Here is an 18,783-nt window from a genome sequence, read left to right as displayed (position 1 = left end):
GTCTGCTTTTATGCACAGCACTGTGCTGTAGTTATGCAAACAACAATGCCACTCCCTTACATACACAGTCATAGTGGACAGCGTCACACCTTTTGGCCACTCCTACAGCATTTATATGTTGTGAAAAGCCGGCCTAATTGCATACAGTCTGCCATACTGCCATGTCAATGGAATGCTGCCAAAGTGCCAATTGCCCTCACATTGAAATTGATGTGCTAACTGGCTGGCCTTTGAGCTGTCCATACCATTGAAACGCCAACAAAAGCCCCTTGATTACAGTATCAGTCTGTCATCACTTGCCATGTCAATGGAACGCTGCCAAAAGTGCCAATTGCTCTCTGATTGCGCTTCTAGCCGAGGAACTCCGTTGCTGATTCATGCAGCAAAAGGCAATGGAGACAGAGAGGAAGGCTGCTGCAGCGTTTGCTGCTGCTGTGACAGGACCTGTACAGACAACTCAGTGCCAGGTACAAGAGAGCTGCAACAGAAACCGCAGCAGGTTTGCCTGCGTAAAGTGTCACAAAATCACCTGCTTCAAATGTAGGGATGCTGGTCATTGGTTCTGCAAACGCTGCAAACACAGACTTTGAAACAGACAGACTGTGGGAGAGTAACCACTCAGACAAAAGACATAAAGATGATGAAGAGATGAACCTGGAACTGAGGCACTTGCTATTTTACATGAACAGCCAGAGGAGAGAACATGCAAAGCTGGAGAGATCACAGAAAAACAAAATTCACTTTTGGTTTTATAATTCAGTGATGGCCAATCAAAATGAAATTATTTCATTCTGTACGTGTACGAGCATGTTATCAACCATGGACCATGACTACACTCAGCTTATGACATTTGTGTACAAACATACATTGGAGACTGATGTGTTAGTATATTTTCATTCTATTCATTTCATTCTATTAGCAACTTTTCATTCTATTTTCACTCTTTATAGTATTTTTTTATAAATAAAACACTTCTGTTTCCATATATTTTGTGACTGTGTGTCTTACATATTTGCAGGTTAGTCAGTGTGTGGGATATTTTGTATAGATATGGCAGGCTTTTGTGAAGGTTTCCATGTCACACACATCGGTCTGGGCTGCCATGGATTTGAGTTAGGAGTCTGAGTAAATAAATGCAAATGTGCCAGGGTTCACAGGTAGTTAGTGCGTTTGCACAACAAAAGCAGGAGGACAATGGAGCTGAATGCCTGCGCAAATCTGCGTAGGCTAAGTAATTCTAGTGAATTTACGCATATTTGCGCAGGCTTAGGAGTTCTAGCATCAGAAATTGAAGCTGCTTTTGTAAAGAGATGGACAGTATTTCAATTCCATATATTTCAGCACCAGAACAACAGCCCCCCCACATGAGGGGCCCCACCAGGGGACACTTGGATGGGGAGCCACCAGCCCAGTCCACCAGAACATACAAAGCTCAGTAGTTCTAGTATTATTTGCAGCGTGTTTGCGTGCAAACAAGAGCGCAGACAGCATTAGGAGCCGGACAATGTTACAAATCGCACTGTAATGTTGGCCCAAACATCCACACTAGAGAAAATTAAAACACTGTGTTGATAGTCGGTTAAAAACAGCCACAGCCTAAGGTTTAATGGAACTTAGAATGGGCTGGGATCCCTGATCTGTCGGTTCCTGTTGGTATGTTCCAGGGCCAAATCATCACTGGGAAATAATCACTGTGATCTCTAAATACTCCCTCTCTTCATATTTGGCCACACACACCGTCCTCAAGCAAAGGTAAATACTGTATGCCGCAATGATGCCGCATGTGGCACATTTAGATGGGGGTCTTTATATACCTAATATATGTGGGGGCACACATGTTGTGGCCTATATTGACTCGTCCATACGCACACCTCTAACCTTGGACAGAATTAATTTTTTGTATATATAACGTCATTTATTTAAAATGATAAAACAAATGCTGACTGTTTGCTGTACATTGTGGTGTTTTCAGTTACAGCTGTCTGTGTTTCGCTTAATCCTACGTCATTGTTACTCAGAACTATTTGAACAATCTCTGCCTTTTGTACAACCCGGCCCAGTGCATAGCTCAGGTAAACCTGTGCAATTGTCTCACGCTGCCATCTTTATGCATGTTCAGTCTCGGTGCATTGCCAGATATATTTTTAACTGCACAGTGTATAATACATTCTAATACTTGCAGAGGATGAAAGTTAACATTGACAACGTGTCTTACAAGAGGGTTGCAGTAAAGAAAACAAAAGGCCAGAAGACTTGCAGGCTCCATTTTTAGGGCCTATTCATGTTTAAACTTTTAAAGATCTTCCTGAGTGAAGAGCTTAAATTGTGCTTATCTCAGAGGCTTGAGAGGATACCAAGGGAAGACAAAGTGTCTCGGGGACGACCACAGGCAACCTGGCACTGCCCGGGTAGATGAAAGAAGAAGGGCACAGAGCCAGGCTGAGCACCACAGCGCTATCCAGCCCATGGCTGCCGATGGTCACATTCCACCAGAACCCCCCAACACTAACTCCCCAGGGAACTTCCAAGCAGCAGAGCAGATTCCAACAACCGAGGATCAAAGGAAAGGAAAGATCCTGGCAGGAAGAACAAATGTGTTACAAATGAAATATCACATTAAGCCTGGGTAATTTCACAATTTTTATTACAGGGATATTTGTGAAACTTGTATTTGAAATAAACGTATGTGCTACAGCTTAATCATTTTTTCATACATTATTTTGTATTTTCAAAATGTCTTTATTGTAAACTGCACAGCATGTGCCGCTGTGAGCACTATCCCCCGTACAGGCAGTGTGGAGAAGAAGCCTTTAACCTGGGCAGGAAATACATTGTTTGTAAGTCGGTCTTAATGAAAGAGGACCAATTTCAGAGGGCTTTAAGGTGAAATATCTAATAATAATATCTGAACATTCAAACACAGCATACAACTGTTTGCAAATTAAAACAATTTCATTTTAAAGAACTGTTTAATTTCAGAGCCAACTGCCATGTGCCCACAAGTATTTGAATTATTATTGTTTATGATTATAAATGCAGAATACATTCCTGGAGCCTTCGATTTAGCATACACAGTGCCCTCTACAGGATTCTGTCGAAACAGCATCTCTCAACCTCGTTCACAAAATGTGCGTCTTTTCACAAAACGTTTTTCTTTGTAAATCCCAAAATCTCCCTATAAATGTATGTATGAATGCTTCTCGTCTTTTTCAGTCACATGACGCCTTCATAAATGAGCTCGCCGATTAATCTGTTTACATGAAAACATCTTAATTGCAGTAAGGCATGTAAACGTAGCCACCTAACAAAAGTTAACTTCCTGACTTAGCAGACTGAATGTTCCTCATCTCCTCTGTATGGACCATAGAGCTGTGTATCGGAGAGTCTGACAACACGTTACGTTTCAAGATACAGGCATTACAATTCAATGCGCTGCTCTATTTTGCCATTCTTTTTAAAAAATCTGCTTTTAGGAAAACATGGCATATTATAAAGAGCACATCACCAAATGGATGAAATCTGAGTAAAAACATTTGTTTTTTAACGCAATCAGAATAGAGGGGTCTGCATTTGCATTTACCACAGTCCCTGTAACAATCCAGCATCGTAGCACTACAGCTATTTTGGATTCAGCCAACAGGTAACGTTACTAGTCAGCAGCCTTGTGCAAGTTACTGAAAATTACCAATTACCAATTTATGCATGTAAAAGTAATTATAATAAAGGTGGGACTGGACCGTGTGTCTGCCTGGGGGGTCGCCGGTCGGGATTTCCAGCAGTTTGGACGTGTGGTTGGTGCGGCAATGCGCTGCATCAGCGTCTGCTCCCCCGGCCTGACCTGCCCTGTATAATAACATAATCAAGGAAAATAACAGTGGGCTAAAGGTAGTGATCACATTAACATCGCGTAGCTGTTGAAATACATGGCGCAAACAAAAGTAGTGGAATTATACTAACGCGTTACACCAACACTGCTAGGCAGCTAGGTTTGCCAATGCTAACGTTAGCAGCGCACCCATATGCTACTTCCTCTCGTAAGATAAGGCAGCGTTACTGTCACTGTGTAAATACAATGAGATCTCTTTGGAGCAAGCCTGTCGATACCATGTTAAGTGTAAAACCACAAGTAAAATACCTTGTAAAATAATAGAAATATAGATGGTGCTGAACCATGGTGAACAGTGGAGTCATAACAGAGGCTGTGCGTTTTGTTCAGTCACCTTTCACTGTAAATCACACATGGGTTCACAATCTTTTGTGTCTGCTCTGAATCCCTCAGGGCTGGAGTGAAAACTCCATTCACACTAACATGGTGCCAAGGGGTATTGGGTAGACATGATTCTATCCTTTTTGGAAATAATTTGTTTTACTGATTTAAATAAGTTTAAAAAAATTTCAAAATATAAGGATAGCTCATTGTATCCAAAGGGATGTGCCAAGCCTGCAGTGTTGATGTGCTGCCACCTTCTGGAAAAACGATGAACTGATTTTCAGATTAAGAACATGTATGGTTTTCTGGTATCAGGTGAGATCTGTTCATACTGCGAACCTATGCTTATGGGTTAGGGTTAAGCTTGGGTCTAGAGCTCAGGGTACTTCCAGGCTTGGAGGCCAAGGACAAGGTCTCTCTTTCCCCATGTAAGCATTTAATGATGATCCAGCACCAGGGCTTGGGTAAGTCACCACGAGTTGGGAGCCTCATTCCCCAGGTAAAGGATGATCGATGTCCATCCAGCCCGGGGATTCTGGTGAACCTCTCCTTACGCTGGAAGCCTCCTCCCTCAGGTAAGGGTTTAAGAATCTCGCGGTACTTCCATTGAGCCTTGGGGTTCTGGAGAAAAATCCCAGGGCCATCCAACTGTAGCAGTGTGGAATTTTGCGGGTAGGACTTGTTGATTATTTCCAGTAAGTGTGTGTGGGGACCCCTAGTGTGTGGAGGCGTCATTGGCGTTTCCCGGTCCGGTAACTCCCCTTCCGCACCGCAGTGGTCTGCCGTGGTACGCTGGCATGCTGGCTGAGGTTCACACTTATTCTGTATCGTGGTGGGAGGTTTTGCTGTTTTAATTAGCGTTAATCCTCTGCTTGATTTTAATGGCTAATGGTAATAGTTTATATTGCAGTGTTTCTCTGCGCGTCTGTGTTGCAGCTCCAGTGGTTGCAAGTTATTCCAGTGACTAGGCCTATAGCTACTTGTCAGTTGCTTTACTTAACATGTTTTAATTGTAGTTACGGTTGTTGCCAGGATTACAGATTCAGTTGCTCGTCAGCTTCAGTTTATGCCTCTTCCAGCAGATTTGTCAGACACATTTTTTCTAAACCAAATTGTTAAAAAAAAATTTTTAGCGATTCATTGTGTTTGTTCCGTTGCAGGAAACATAAAATAGTTTGGACCTGCACTGTGGCTGCTGTGTTTCCTACGTCAGTTTTTCTTTTCCGTCAGTCTTGTCTTGTCCTCGGCCGGTCCGATGTCGCCCAACAACTGTTGCTTTAAGCTCCTGATCCTCGGTGGGACATCGGCGATGTGCTGGGAGCCCTGGAACGCGCTAAGGATCGCCGCACCTTTTCCTGCATTTGGAGCTGTTTCATTCCCTAGTTCTGCGACTTAACAGACTTTGGGCCGCCCTTTCTTTCTGTTTGGGACTGATACAGAGTGACGGCCTGTATTCTGCTACTCATTGTTTGCACTCTTCATAGTTTTCAACACTCAGATTCTTGGTTAGATTGGGGTATTTTCTGGGAGACTGTGAGCAGTGGCTGCCTCGATTGATCTGGCTGACTAAGATTTGATTGGTCTGGGGTGGTGGTGTTCACACTTTCACCTTGTGCAGTATATTTGTGTGGGGATCAGTGTGGTGGAGCACAGGTGTGTGTGTGTGTGTGTGTGTGTGTGCGTGTGCGTGTGTGTGTGTGTGTGTTAGTTTAGGGGACTCTATTCCCCCTTTTGATCAACTTCCCCGGACACCTGTCTCTTGCTTGGGTTTAGTCAGCCGGTGGCCAAAGGTTGGTTGCTGGTTTATTTTTTAAGGTTGTTCATGCTAAAGCGCTTGTCTTGTTTCTTTGTTTTATATTTTCAACAACCTGTTAATAGTACAAACACGTCTCCAGCTCCATTCGGTAAATGAACTTGTGTGCTCTTAATTTAGAGTAATTTTTCCTGTGGTGATATTCCCCAGGTGGCGTAATCGTGTCCTTGTACTACTGACCGCTCTCTGCCACAAACACTTTACTCTAAACCTAAGCCTAATCCTAACCCTAACCATAGCCCCAACCGTCATGTCCTGCCACCTCCCTGACGTGGCTCTAATAAGCCATGCCTGCTGCTCGTTGGTCTCGCGTCTCGTTCCATCCCTCATGTTAAACACTCCCAGCTACTTCCAGTCTGTTCCCTTGTTATTCCTGTATAAGAGCTTCCTGGCCCTTTGTTCGCCATTGATGTGGTGCCCTCCATGTTGTTCGTTCCCTAGCCTCCCATCTTGATCCCAGTAAATCCCAGTTTATTGTCTGACAACACCTGCTCCTAGAGTCATTCATCCTGGCACCCAACAGACTGACGGAACTCGACAAGCCCCAGTAGATTCCCCAGGTCCCTACAGCCGATCACTGCTGCTTGTGTCAAGCTTACCTAATGTCGCTGGTTCAGGCCGCAGTACATCTTTCCCCAGAGAGAATGGCCCATCTCTGACAGAGGCCATAGCCGCCCTCTCCCCGGACTCCCAGGTGAAGGGTGTGACAGCTATAGAGGAGATCCTCAGGGCCCTCTGGAATGGAGTGAGTGTGCTGAACCCCGCAGAGGTGGGGTGCTCTGGAGAAAAGGAGCCCGCCGACTACATGTCGTTTGCCGTAGGGCGACCTGCGTCCTCATTGTCACTTGAAGTCTGACAACATGATGCTTCTCCGGGATTTACTGTGGTCTGTTCGCTGCGGATGCAACCGCTGGCTCCTAGTTCTATAGTTGTCAAAGTGCTGGACCACAGTAGAGGTCGGACTTTGCTTCAACATGGTTTTATTGGAAGTCTGCACACAATACAGATGTTTCCTACCGTCCTTCGTTCTAATTAAATGTGGAAACGTTTTGTCAGCTGGCTGGACAAGACACTACTGCCTATTTTAATAGTACACATAGTAGTGAGCAGTGGTGACTTAATGGTTAGGGAAGCGCACTCGTGATTGAAAGACACTGCATCTACAGTATCTGGCCCAGGAGAGCCAGCCGTTGCAGTCGTTACATCCGCACTTAAGGCTCCCAGCCCAGAGAGGGCCGCTCAGGCCGCACCCGCAGCGTCCAACACAGGTGAGGCCTTGGTTGCCTCTAGGCTTCTCATAGAATCTGACACGGTTCCCTGGTAACCAGCCGACACCTGCCACACTGCTCCATACTGTCCGGCCAGCGTCCACCTCTCTGTCCCCTGATGCCTGGCCAGCACCCACCTCAATCTCCCCAGACGTCCAGCCGGCGCCCACCTCTTCTCCTGACGGCCTGCTGGTGCCCACTTTCTATCCTGACGTCCCACAGGCACATACCTGCAGGCTGCCACCAGCCCAGAGAAGATGGATCCAGAGGATGTCCTGCTGGAGTGCAACCCTCTGGACTTGCCCTGGGTCCTGCTACGTGGGTCCCTCCTTCATCCCAGACTCCGGTTACTCTGGTCCCAGTTTCTGGGTCACCGGTATCAATAGGAGTCCAAGAAAGCGGCAGGCTGAATGTCTGTCTCCCAGAGAGGGTTTGCCAGTCTCTGCTCTTGCCCTGTATGTCCCTTGCCATCTTCCTGTTCCTGTACTGTTGTCTCCTTGCTGCCCTACTGCTCTGCGGTTCTCTCATCGCCCCCCAACCCCTCACGTCCTCCGGCCCTGCTGGCCCTCCCAGACCCTCTGGTCCTGTGATTCGGCAGAGTTCAGCCTCACCTGGAAAGGGGCCTAGGAGGGTCCCCAGCCCCGAGACTTCGCCTGGCTTCCCTGGATGCCCCATGTTATTCTTTTTTGTGCCTCAGTGTTTGTCTTGTTGCTCTGTCCTGCCTGTATCTCTCCTTGTCTTCTGCATCCTGTGCCCCTGTTCTTGTTGACCCTCCACCTGTCCGTCCCATTTTGGGGTCTGACAGGACTGCTGTACCTGTGGTTCCTAGCTTTTCCTTTATCCGCTCCATGTCCTTAGTGGTGTCCTGCAACTGGTCTTATGTCTGGTGTTGCTGTCTGTCTAGTGTTCTGTCTAGTCTTGTCTGGCCTTGTCCTGTCTACCATCTGTTCTGTCGTCCCCTGTCTAGTCCAGAGTCCAGTCTGGTTCCATCCCTGTTGTCTAACCCCCTTGGACTTCATGGCCGGAGCGCATGCTTTTGGTGGGGTGGGGGGGTGGGGGGGTACTGTCACATTAAGCAATGCCATTTTTAATCACTATGCTGCCCGGGGTGGGCACCCTCTGAGCTGGAGTCCTGGTTCAGTCCCATGGAGGGGTGACACTGTGAATTGGACCTGCTAACTGTGTCATCCTGGGTGCAGCCTTGAGTGTCACCCTACACAGGCCAGTGTGGAGAACAGGCTTATTGACAGACTTTAATCACACCTCACACCTGGCCTTTAGCAAGCAGCTCCACTCTTTTCTGTTCTCAGTAATATTAGTCTGCCTGGGGGGGTTGGGCAGCCAGTTGTCCATGGACCCCCAGAGGTCTTTTTTTCTCCTTACTTGGGGTTTTTTGGTTTCTCTCCTCCGTTGTCATCTGGCTTTCTTTATTTAATATCTTTCTTTCCTTTTTCCCCTTGTGTATTACTCTCTTTAATGATATTCTAATGTATGACTACACATCTATGTAAAGTGCCTTGGGACGACTCTGTGAGGCGCTATATAAAAATGTAATTAAATGTCCCGCCTCCTCCCTGACGTGGCTCTAACAGGCCATGTTTGCTGCTTGTTGGTCTCACATCTCGTTCCAGCCCTCGTGTTAAACACTCCCAGCTGCCTCCAGTCTCTTCCATCATTAGTCCTGTATTTAAGTGCTTCCTGGTCCTATGTTCCCCAGTTCGATCACTGATGTTGTGCCTTATATGTTGCCGGTTCCATAGCCTCCCATCCTGATCCCAGTAAGTCCCTGTTTTTTGCCTGACAAACACCTGCTGCACGAGTCTTTCACCCCGGTGACCACGACACCAACCGCCAGTGATGTCTGTGGAGCCCAGAAATGCCAGCCTAGCTGCACTAGTGTCCAGGCAGCACCTTGACAGCGGCATGTTTGCATTGTCATGTTTGCCTCACTTGTTCACCACTTTCGGCAACAGTATCTGCTAAATACTAGAAATGTAATTATATGTGAGTGAGTATGTCTGCTATGAAGGAACAGAGATCACACCTCCTTACTGTAGGTACAGGGCACAGAAACGGGTAAATCCTGTAAGGTAACATTCTTAAAGTCAGCATAGATTCCAACACAGTTCTGGAATATGAAGTTCATAGTCAGTCATAATTTTGTAGCATTAAAATGTAACTTTTAAATAAATCCTAACAGTATGTGTGATTGTGGGGGGGTGTGGGGTCTCGGGGTGTAACCTCTGTCTCTGGGCTTGTTTCCTGTCCCTCCTGCTGTATGTGTGAAGTCTGCATGTTCTTCCAATGTGGGCTTTCTCCTCCTACTTTGGAGAACATGAAACTGCGATCAGCTGATTGGATCTCTAAGCTGCCCTTTGTGTGAGTCTGTATGTGTGACTGTGTGCTCTGCTATAAACTAGCTTCCTATCCATTGTGTCCCCTGCCCTGTGCCACCTGGGACAGGCTCCAGGCTCCCCACCCCCCTGTACAGGATAAGCAGTAATGCAGGACGGCTCCACACTGTTCCAAAGAAATGGCGCTCCAGCTCCCTTCAGGACTTCAGACCAGCTGCTCTCACTTTACGCCTCCAGGCTTGTGGGTGTGGTTCCCATTCCTGGTTCTGCATGTACAGCTTGCATGTTCTCCCCGTGTTCCTGTGGGTTTCCTCAGGTTTCCTCCTGCTGTCCAAGATAATGCAGTTTGGTGAATTAGTGTCTCTTGATTATCCTCAGCATGTGACTGAGTGTTTGCCCTGTGATGGACTGGCATCCCATCCAGGGTGTCTCTGCCTTGTGCCCTGTGCTTCCTGTGATGTGTGTGTCCCATAACCCTGTACTGGATAAGCGGTTATTGGAATTAGTTGGATACTTTTTTGATATATGATCTTTCTGTTCCTGGGGATGGCTGAAGCTGGTGCATTAACTTTTGGCTTAATAATGAGACTTTAACTTAATAGTGTTCAATGAATATCTAGAATAAATTTTCATTATTAGAGTATGGAATTATTTTGGATGATAAAAATTATCACTCTGAACCTGGTCACCTGACTCTCCTTCCTAACAGAAATACACTCCCAGCACAAACACACAGAAAGAAACGGAAGAAATGACATATATGTGCTACACCCTTTATTTTCATGAATATTATATATAGAATAATGTAAAAAAACAAAACTGTGCATTGACAGCACTTGTCAAAGCTTGTTCTGTCTAATCCTGACACAGTCTGTCTATAATTGCACATCCCTGCATGTTTCACCTGAAACCACATGATCCCAAACATGTTTCTAAACCGACACAGAAATTCATTCTCAGTAGATCTGATCTCTTATACCTTTATACCTAATTTCTATCCACTGTACAAAATCAAAGAGTAGGATTATAGTTTGTTTACAGAAAAACAATGTCAGTAACAGTTATTCTCATGAAAGATAAATAAATGTTCGCTTTGGGTACAGTTTGTATAATGTACTATTTTGTTCATAAACTGTAGATCCACTGTTTGCCCAGTCTGTTCTTCTCAGTCTGGCCTCAGTCCAAAACCACACCTGCTGCAGCCTGACAAGCAGAAAGTTCCTCCCACTGTCACACACAGACGACTATCAGAGAAAACGAAATTGAATCCTATCAGTGTTCGTGGTAAAATGGCAAAAGCCAGAGTTGCAGTGGATGTAAACGAGTTCAGTTGTGCAATATGTCTGGATTTACTAAAGGATCCAGTGACTATTCCCTGTGGACACAGTTACTGTATGAGCTGCATTAAGAGCTGCTTGGATCAGGAGGATCATGCTGGAGTTTACAGCTGCCCCCAGTGCAGACAGACCTTCATACCCAGACCTGTTCTGAACAGAAACACCATGCTGGCTGAAGTGGTGGAGAAACTGAAGAAGACTGGACTACAAGCAGCTGCTCCTGCTGACCAGTATGCTGGACCTGGAGATGTGGAGTGTGACGTCTGTACTGGGAGAAAACACAAAGCTGTCAAGTCCTGCCTGGTGTGTCTGGCCTCCTACTGTGAAACTGACCTGCAGCTTCACAATAAACTCCACCATGCAAAACAGCACAAGCTCATTGATGTCACCGGCCATCTGAAGGACAAGGTCTGTTCCCACCATGACAAACCCCTGGAGGTCTTCTGCCGTACCGACCAGCAGTGTATCTGTTATCTCTGTACGATGGATGAACACAGAGGCCATGATACAGTCTCAGCTGCTACAAGAAGGGCGGAGATACAGGTGAGGCTAATTTAAAAGAATTTCCCCAAAGGGATCAATGAAAGTATCAATTATTGTTATTATCTAAAAGTTAATTTTAAATAAATGGATTTTGTCTTAACACATGTTAGTGTAATTGCTACAAAACACTCAGAACAAGTCTGGTTCGGTAAAGTTGTCATAACCTGCTTGTCCGGTCTTACTAGCGGGGTTACTAGCTTGTCGGATTTAAGATAGTCTGGGAAAAATGTAAGTGAATGAATATGAAGTCCATTTAAACTGTGGTAGAACTCACTAGGGCCACAGTAGTACAGGCCACTGAAGTCAGAGGAATCTACACAATCCTGACCTCAGAATTCAAGATGGCCATGCCCTTTATCAGCAGACATTAAAGCTGTAGTTTTATACTGTTTATTAGCACTTATATCTTATTTTTAGCTCATTAAATCAGTCATACACACAGTACTGTATAGCTGCTATCTGTGGAGGTGTTGTTACTGTATGGTGTTTTTGGGTGCAAAATATCATGTACTGTGTTGTTACCAACTGATATTGCTAACAATGGCTAACAATTATCCAGGCTGGAAATGGGGCCCGTTTCAGCCAGCAGGATTTCTTGCTTAGCCAGAAAGCTTGTCGGGTTTAAGGTCGTCCAGGATAAATATAAGTGAATGAAGAAAAAGGCCATTTAAACTGGGACACATTAAATCCAACAAGTTACCCAGCTAAGAAAGAATTTTTTCTTTCTGAAACCGGTCACTGGTTTTGCTAAATTGCTGTTCGACTTGCAGCACTGGAACTTGTTTAACTCGTCTGTGACGTCATTCCCAGCTCCGAGTTCCGACCTCCGAGGTAAATGGAGCTCAGCATAAAAGTAGCGGCTCCATCACCTCAGAAACAGCCACCGTCCTGGGATTTTAATTTCACACACTCCAGTGTGTAGAGTTTACTGAGAATGGTGCAGTAAACATGAAACACCCAGAGTGTGATAGTTCTGGGGCAGCCTGTGGTTGAGTGGGCTAAGCCTCTCTGCCTATGATCAGAAGATTGTCAGTTCAAGCCTGGCCTTGATACATCTGGGGGTCCCTGAGCAAGGCCCTTAGCCCCCAGCTCTCTGGGTACTGCTATGGGTGGCTGCCCTTTGCAGTCAGCTGGCTCTCACCTACAGAGTGCCAGTTGGGGGGGTTTGTTAAGAGAATTTCCCCAAAGGGATCAGTGAAAGGATCAATTTTTGTTACTATTAAAACACCTTGAGTCAGAGGCTCTGCTTTTAACATGCGTCTCCACATCCATCTTGACCATCCGTTTGTAACTGGATCTCACTTTCCGCAGTAATTTAAATCTGCACGTAAATAACTTCCGTATGCAGAATCTGCTGAACATTAACGGAAGGACAAGAAGAAATCAGAAGTTATTAGTACATTTTATGGTAACAAAACCGCCTGAGATGTTTGTACGGAACGTCATGATACTCAAAATAAAATAAATAAGTATATCAAAAAATATAATAAAATGATAAATATTTCAATAATGTATCCTTTTATTTTTAAGTAATTTCATAAAAGGTATTACATTTCATAATAACACTTGTCTTCTATGGATAATTTTTAAATTTGACAATTTATTAAGTTTCGTAATAATGTTGCGATTTTCATTAGACAATCATTATTATAAAATAATATTTTCACAATAAAGTTTAACTTTTCACATTATCCACATGCATATTTATACTGCATCAGGAGGTGTTTTGCAGGATTGGCACTGCAGCCACCGGATAAAACTCACACTGTTCCATTGGGACTGGTGTGGTGCTGAGGTGTCACCCACTGCACGGCTGCACTCAGGTTCTCATCCCTGAGGTGGTTCGTCGTGTGGTGGGTGCGGTAAGGCACTGTACTCAGTGTGTGCTCCTTACCTCCGTACCTTACCTTATGTTATGTATGAACCTTGAATATATGTTGTAGAAGGTTTCTACCAGTAGGTGGCACCATGTAAATCTGCGTGTGTTGGTTGGAGTGTTCTATCGTTCAATAAAGGGAGCGCGCAAATGAAGCGCGTAAAAAGAGTTGTCTCCGACCTTTATCTGTGTAGCTCGGTATGTAATGCAAGTGTGCATATGGATACATAAAGGGAGCAACATAACATAAATTGGCGACGAGTCCTGTAGTCCAGAAGACTTATTATCGAATTTGGACAAAAGGAAAACGAACAACCACGTTGTAAAAGTATAGCTAGCGAACTAGCATTCTGACAAGAGAAGGAGTCTCTTCCTCCAACGGATAGTGCTACAGTGCGTATAACTGAGGGAAGTCGCATCATGGCAGGAGTGATCGGGCATGTGGATCCTTTTGAGGAGACTGGTGAGCAATGGGCAACGTATATTGAACGTTTTGAACACGTTTCGGCTAATGACATTACGGCCGTAAGGAAAGTGGCTGTGCTGTGTAGTGTGATGGGACCAAAAACGTATGGACTACTCCGCAGTTTGGTGGGTCCTACGAAACCTGGTACCATGATATATGAGGATATTGTTGCTGTGTTGCAAGCCCATTTTGCTCCGAAACCGCTCGTCATAGCTGAGAGATTCCGGTTTCATAAGCGAAATCAAGGGGAAGGAGAAACTGTTGCACAGTATGTCGCGGTGCTTAAGAGACTGTCTGAACATTGTGAGTTTGATGGCTACTTGGAAGACGCATTAAGAGACAGATTTGTTTGTGGATTAAAATGTGAAATGGTGCAGAAGCGGCTTTTGACGGAGAGAGATCTCACGTTCCAGAAAGCAGTCGATTATGCCGTGTCAGCAGAGACTGCAGCACGTGACGTACAGCAGTTGAGCAGTTCTCTTAAAGTGAACGCAGTGCTCTCACAAAAGGGTGAGAGTTGTCGTCGCTGCGGGAAAACAAACCATACTGATTATGACTGCTGGTTCAGAGACCGGGACTGTCACCAGTGTGGGAGGAAAGGCCACTTGAAGCGAATGTGTCGGAGTAAAACCAAAAATAGACAAGGTAGAGGACATAAACAAGAAGAGGGGAAGCCTGAACAGAAAGGCAATGCAATTAAACACGGTTTGAAAGACAAAAAGAAGAAAATTCATTATGTGGAAGCAAATGAAAAGTGAACAAACTAAATCAGACACCGATAGTGAGTTGGGATTATATACCTTGTCCCAAAAAGGGAAATATTCACGTATAACAGTAATGCCTTTAATTAATGGAAAGAAAATGGAAATGGAATTGGATACAGGGGCTGCTGTGTCATTGATTTCTTGGGAACAATATAAAAGAAATCTGAGCCAGCTGCCTCTACTACCCACTGATATTATGTTAAAGACATACACGGGTGAGCCTCTGGCACCAGAAGGGGTCGTTAAAGTGCAAGTGGAATTAAACAAGAAATGTGCTGTTTTGCCCTTGTACGTGGTGAAAGTGGATGCCCCACCTTTGTTTGGCAGGGAGTGGCTGAGAGTCATTAAACTGGACTGGAGAGACTTAAAGACTGTGCATGCCATTGAACAAAGACAAACAAACAATTTAGAGGCTGTGTTAAAGAGACACTCAGCGGTTTTCTCTAAAAAGTTAGGCACAATGAAAGGGGTTAAAGCCCTAAGACTGACAGACTGACCCTAAGACCTGATAGTGTCCCTAAATTCTGTCCACCACGTAATGTGCCGTATGCCCTTCGACCGCGAGTGGAGGCTGAGCTAAAACGCCTAACTGAGCTGGGGGTAATCTCACCAGTGGCACATAGTGACTGGGCTACGCCCGTAGTACCTGTCAGTAAGAAGGACGGCACAGTAAGATTGTGTGGGGATTTTAAAGTCACCCTCAACCCAGCTCTCTGCGTGGATAGGTACCCAATTCCACGCATTGAGGACTTGTTTGCTTCTCTAGCAGGAGGTCAGTGCTTCAGTAAGCTAGATTTATCGAATGCCTATCTACAGATGGAAGTAGAGGAGAGCTCCAAGAAGCTGCTGACAATATCTACACAAAAAGGACTATTTGGGTTCAATCATTTACCTTTTGGCGTAGCTTCATCACCCGCTCTATTCCAAAAGGCTATGGACCAAGTACTTCTCGGACTGCCTCACACTCATTGTTACTTGGACGACATCCTAGTTAGTGGTCCTGATGAACTGACACACCTCAAAACACTGGATGCTGTCCTGGGAAGGCTAGAAGAATATGGTTTACACCTCAAACGGGAGAAGTGTCTGTTTTTCCAGGAGTCTGTGGAATACTTGGGCCATATCATTGACGCAACTGGGCTTCACAAATCACCAGAGAAGGTACGTGCCATTGTGGAAGCACCAGCACCAGGTGATGTCAGCCAGCTACGTTCGTTTCTAGGGATACTTAACTATTACGGACGGTTCATTCCCGATCTAGCCACTGTTCTAAAACCATTGAATGAACTGCTCAATAAAGAGAAGAAATGGCAGTGGACATCAGCCTGCGAGTCAGCGTTCCAGGAAGCTAAAACACGACTAGTATCTCAGGAAATCCTCACTCACTACAATCCAGAACTGCCTCTCCGCCTCGCTTGTGATGCTTCACCCTATGGGGTCGGAGCTGTGCTCTCACACATCATGCCTGATGGTGAAGAAAAACCTATAGCCTACGCATCACGAACTCTCAACAAAGCGGAACAAAACTACGCTCAGATCGAGAGGGAGGCTTTAGCAATAGTCTTTGGAGTACGCAAGTTCTATCAGTACCTTTATGGTAATAAGTTCACTTTACTCACTGACCATCGCCCGTTGACAACTATTCTGAGTCCAGTGAAAAGTATACCTTCAATGGCTGCAGCTCGAATGCAGCGTTGGGCGCTCCTCCTGGCAGCACACAATTACACCATTCAATACAGGAAAGGTGCATCGCATGCCAATGCCGATGGATTGTCGAGGTTACCGCTTCCCCACACCCCTATGGAAAAACCAGGGGCGGTGGAGGTATTCTACACATCTCAGTTGGACACGTTACCAGTTAGCGACACAGAGATCAGACGTAATACCATGTCTGACTCCACCTTGGCTCGTGTTATGGAAATGGTCACCACTGGTCGATTCCCAGCTGCAAAGGACGTGGGTGAAGAGCTGTCGCCCTATCTTCTTCGCCGCCACGATCTCACAATACAACAGGGATGCCTCATGTGGGGTGTTAGAGTGATTGTGCCACCTAAACTACGCCCCCGTGTTTTGAAAGAGCTTCACACAGCACATCCAGGTGTAGTGAGAATGAAGAGCTTGGCTCGCAGTTATGTTTGGTGGCCTGGCATCGACTCTCAAATCGAGCTTCAAGTTAAAGCCTGCCACGCATGTCAGCAGGTGCAAAAAGATCCGGGTTTAGCACCGTTACACCCTTGGAGTTGGCCGTCCAGTCCTTGGGAAAGGATACACGTAGACTTTGCAGGTCCATTTGAAGGACATATGTATCTGGTCATTGTGGACGCACATTCCAAGTGGCCTGAGGTGCACATCATGGACAGCACCACAGCCAGTGAGACCATACAGGTGCTTAGGGGCCTTTTTAGTCGCTATGGCATTCCTCACATTTTGGTCAGCGACAATGGACCTCAGTTCTGTTCTGAGGAATTCAGCACATTCCTGAAGTCCAATGGTGTCAAACACATCCGCTCAGCGCCATACCATCCTGCCACCAATGGCTTGGCGGAGCGTTTTGTGCAGACATTCAAACATGCCTTAAAATCATCCAGAGGAACAACACCGGTGCAGCAACGCCTTGATACATTTCTGTTGACATACCGCAACACCCCCCACGCGACAACAAAAGAGACGCCAGCTATGTTGTTCGTTGGACGCAAGCTGCGCTCTCGACTGGATTTTCTGAAACCCAGTGTGGCTGGAGCGGTGCACCAGTCACAGGGCGCTCAACAGCAACGCCGTCTCCAACGCTCTAAAGAGAGACAGTTTGGGGTTGGGGTGCCAGTTCTCGTGCGTGATTATAGGAAAGGGAAGGATAAGTGGACTCAAGGTGTGGTGATGGAGAAAACTGGACCAGTGTCGTACAAGGTAAATGTAGGAACACAAGGGGTATGGAAACGCCATGTGGACCAGATGCTGGCTCGTTCTGAGTCAGTGCCTCAACAGTCTGTAGTGCAGATGCCTGTGAGTCCTCCGTTGTTACTACCGCAGAGTGATAGTAACAACACACTTAACCCTAGTACACCTCACATAGGAGTTCCTGAGACCATCACTAAAACCCCACAACCCATTGAAACGCCACATATGGAACACACACAGGTAACAGAGACTGTAAGACGCTATCCTGTGAGGATTACTAAACCACCAGTACGGTATCGTGATTAGTGAGTTTATATATATAAAAAAAAGTTATTCACGAATGTTTGGTTCTGAAACTTAATAATAATAATAAAAAAATGTATCTCTTATGTTGGGCAAAGAGGAATTACTCCTAAGTAAATGTTCTGTGTTTATTAACAACAAATCTTAGTGGGGAGGGATGTTATGTATGAACCTTGAATATATGTTGTAGAAGGTTTCTACCAGTAGGTGGCACCATGTAAATCTGCGTGTGTTGGTTGGAGTGTTCTATCGTTCAATAAAGGGAGCGCGCAAATGAAGCGCGTAAAAAGAGTTGTCTCTGACCTTTATCTGTGTAGCTCGGTATGTAATGCAAGTGTGCATATGGATACATAAAGGGAGCAACATAACACCTTACCTTACCTTACCTTACCTTACCTACATCAACACAGTACAAATGTACATGTTAAAAAAAGTTTTTCAGTACTAAGAAATACGTAGATTAATACTTTTCTATTCAAGGTTAAAGGGCTCAGCCTTTAATGCATTGTGTTGGTTGCCATAAGATAATATTTTGGCTTTTAATGATAACCAGTGAAACTCAAAATTTATGAAAATATTAACAAAGAGGTTCATTGTTTTGTCTGATATGCTGAATTATATGTCTGACTTGGAACAAGTGAAGTAAAAGTAGTCAGGGCTGGAGTGGGACTACATTTTTAACCAGGAATTCAAGCCTCTGGACATCCCAATATAAGACTATATAAACAATGACACTGTTATTATATGTTTCTATTCACACATCCATTTCTAGGCTACTGAACACACATTCTTACCTACACGCTTTAATTTTACCTTCATGTCATTTTTACCGGCACATTTCACTAATATTAATAACGCATCGAGCAGCTTTGACATAAATAATGAAGCTTCGTCTCAGTGCCTGTCCTTGTGTCTCTTCCCCGTGTGGCCAGCAGCCATCGCTGTCTATCCCCT

General features: G+C 45.2%; 2 protein-coding genes across 8 annotated transcripts in view; both read left to right on the top strand.

Annotated features, from left to right (window-relative positions):
- The window catches only part of LOC125724042 (tripartite motif-containing protein 16-like), a 178,415-nt gene that overhangs the window by 86,862 nt on the left and 72,770 nt on the right, over window positions 1-18,783 (top strand). The window lies entirely within an intron of this gene.
- Window positions 10,902-18,783, top strand: part of LOC125724048 (tripartite motif-containing protein 16-like) — an 80,960-nt gene continuing 73,078 nt past the window's right edge. For both annotated transcript variants that reach the window (XR_007387127.1, XM_049000976.1), the window contains exon 1: window positions 10,902-11,525. Coding sequence is in view for 1 of the 2 variants with exons in the window: in XM_049000976.1 (XP_048856933.1) it covers window positions 10,935-11,525 (591 nt within the window). In the remaining variant the exon portion in view is untranslated. The remainder of the gene's footprint in view (window positions 11,526-18,783) is intronic.

Source organism: Brienomyrus brachyistius, unplaced genomic scaffold (genome assembly GCF_023856365.1).
Source record: "Brienomyrus brachyistius isolate T26 unplaced genomic scaffold, BBRACH_0.4 scaffold54, whole genome shotgun sequence".
In the NCBI taxonomy this organism is placed as follows: Eukaryota; Metazoa; Chordata; class Actinopteri; order Osteoglossiformes; family Mormyridae; genus Brienomyrus; species Brienomyrus brachyistius.
This window is presented reverse-complemented; position numbering and strand designations above follow the sequence as displayed.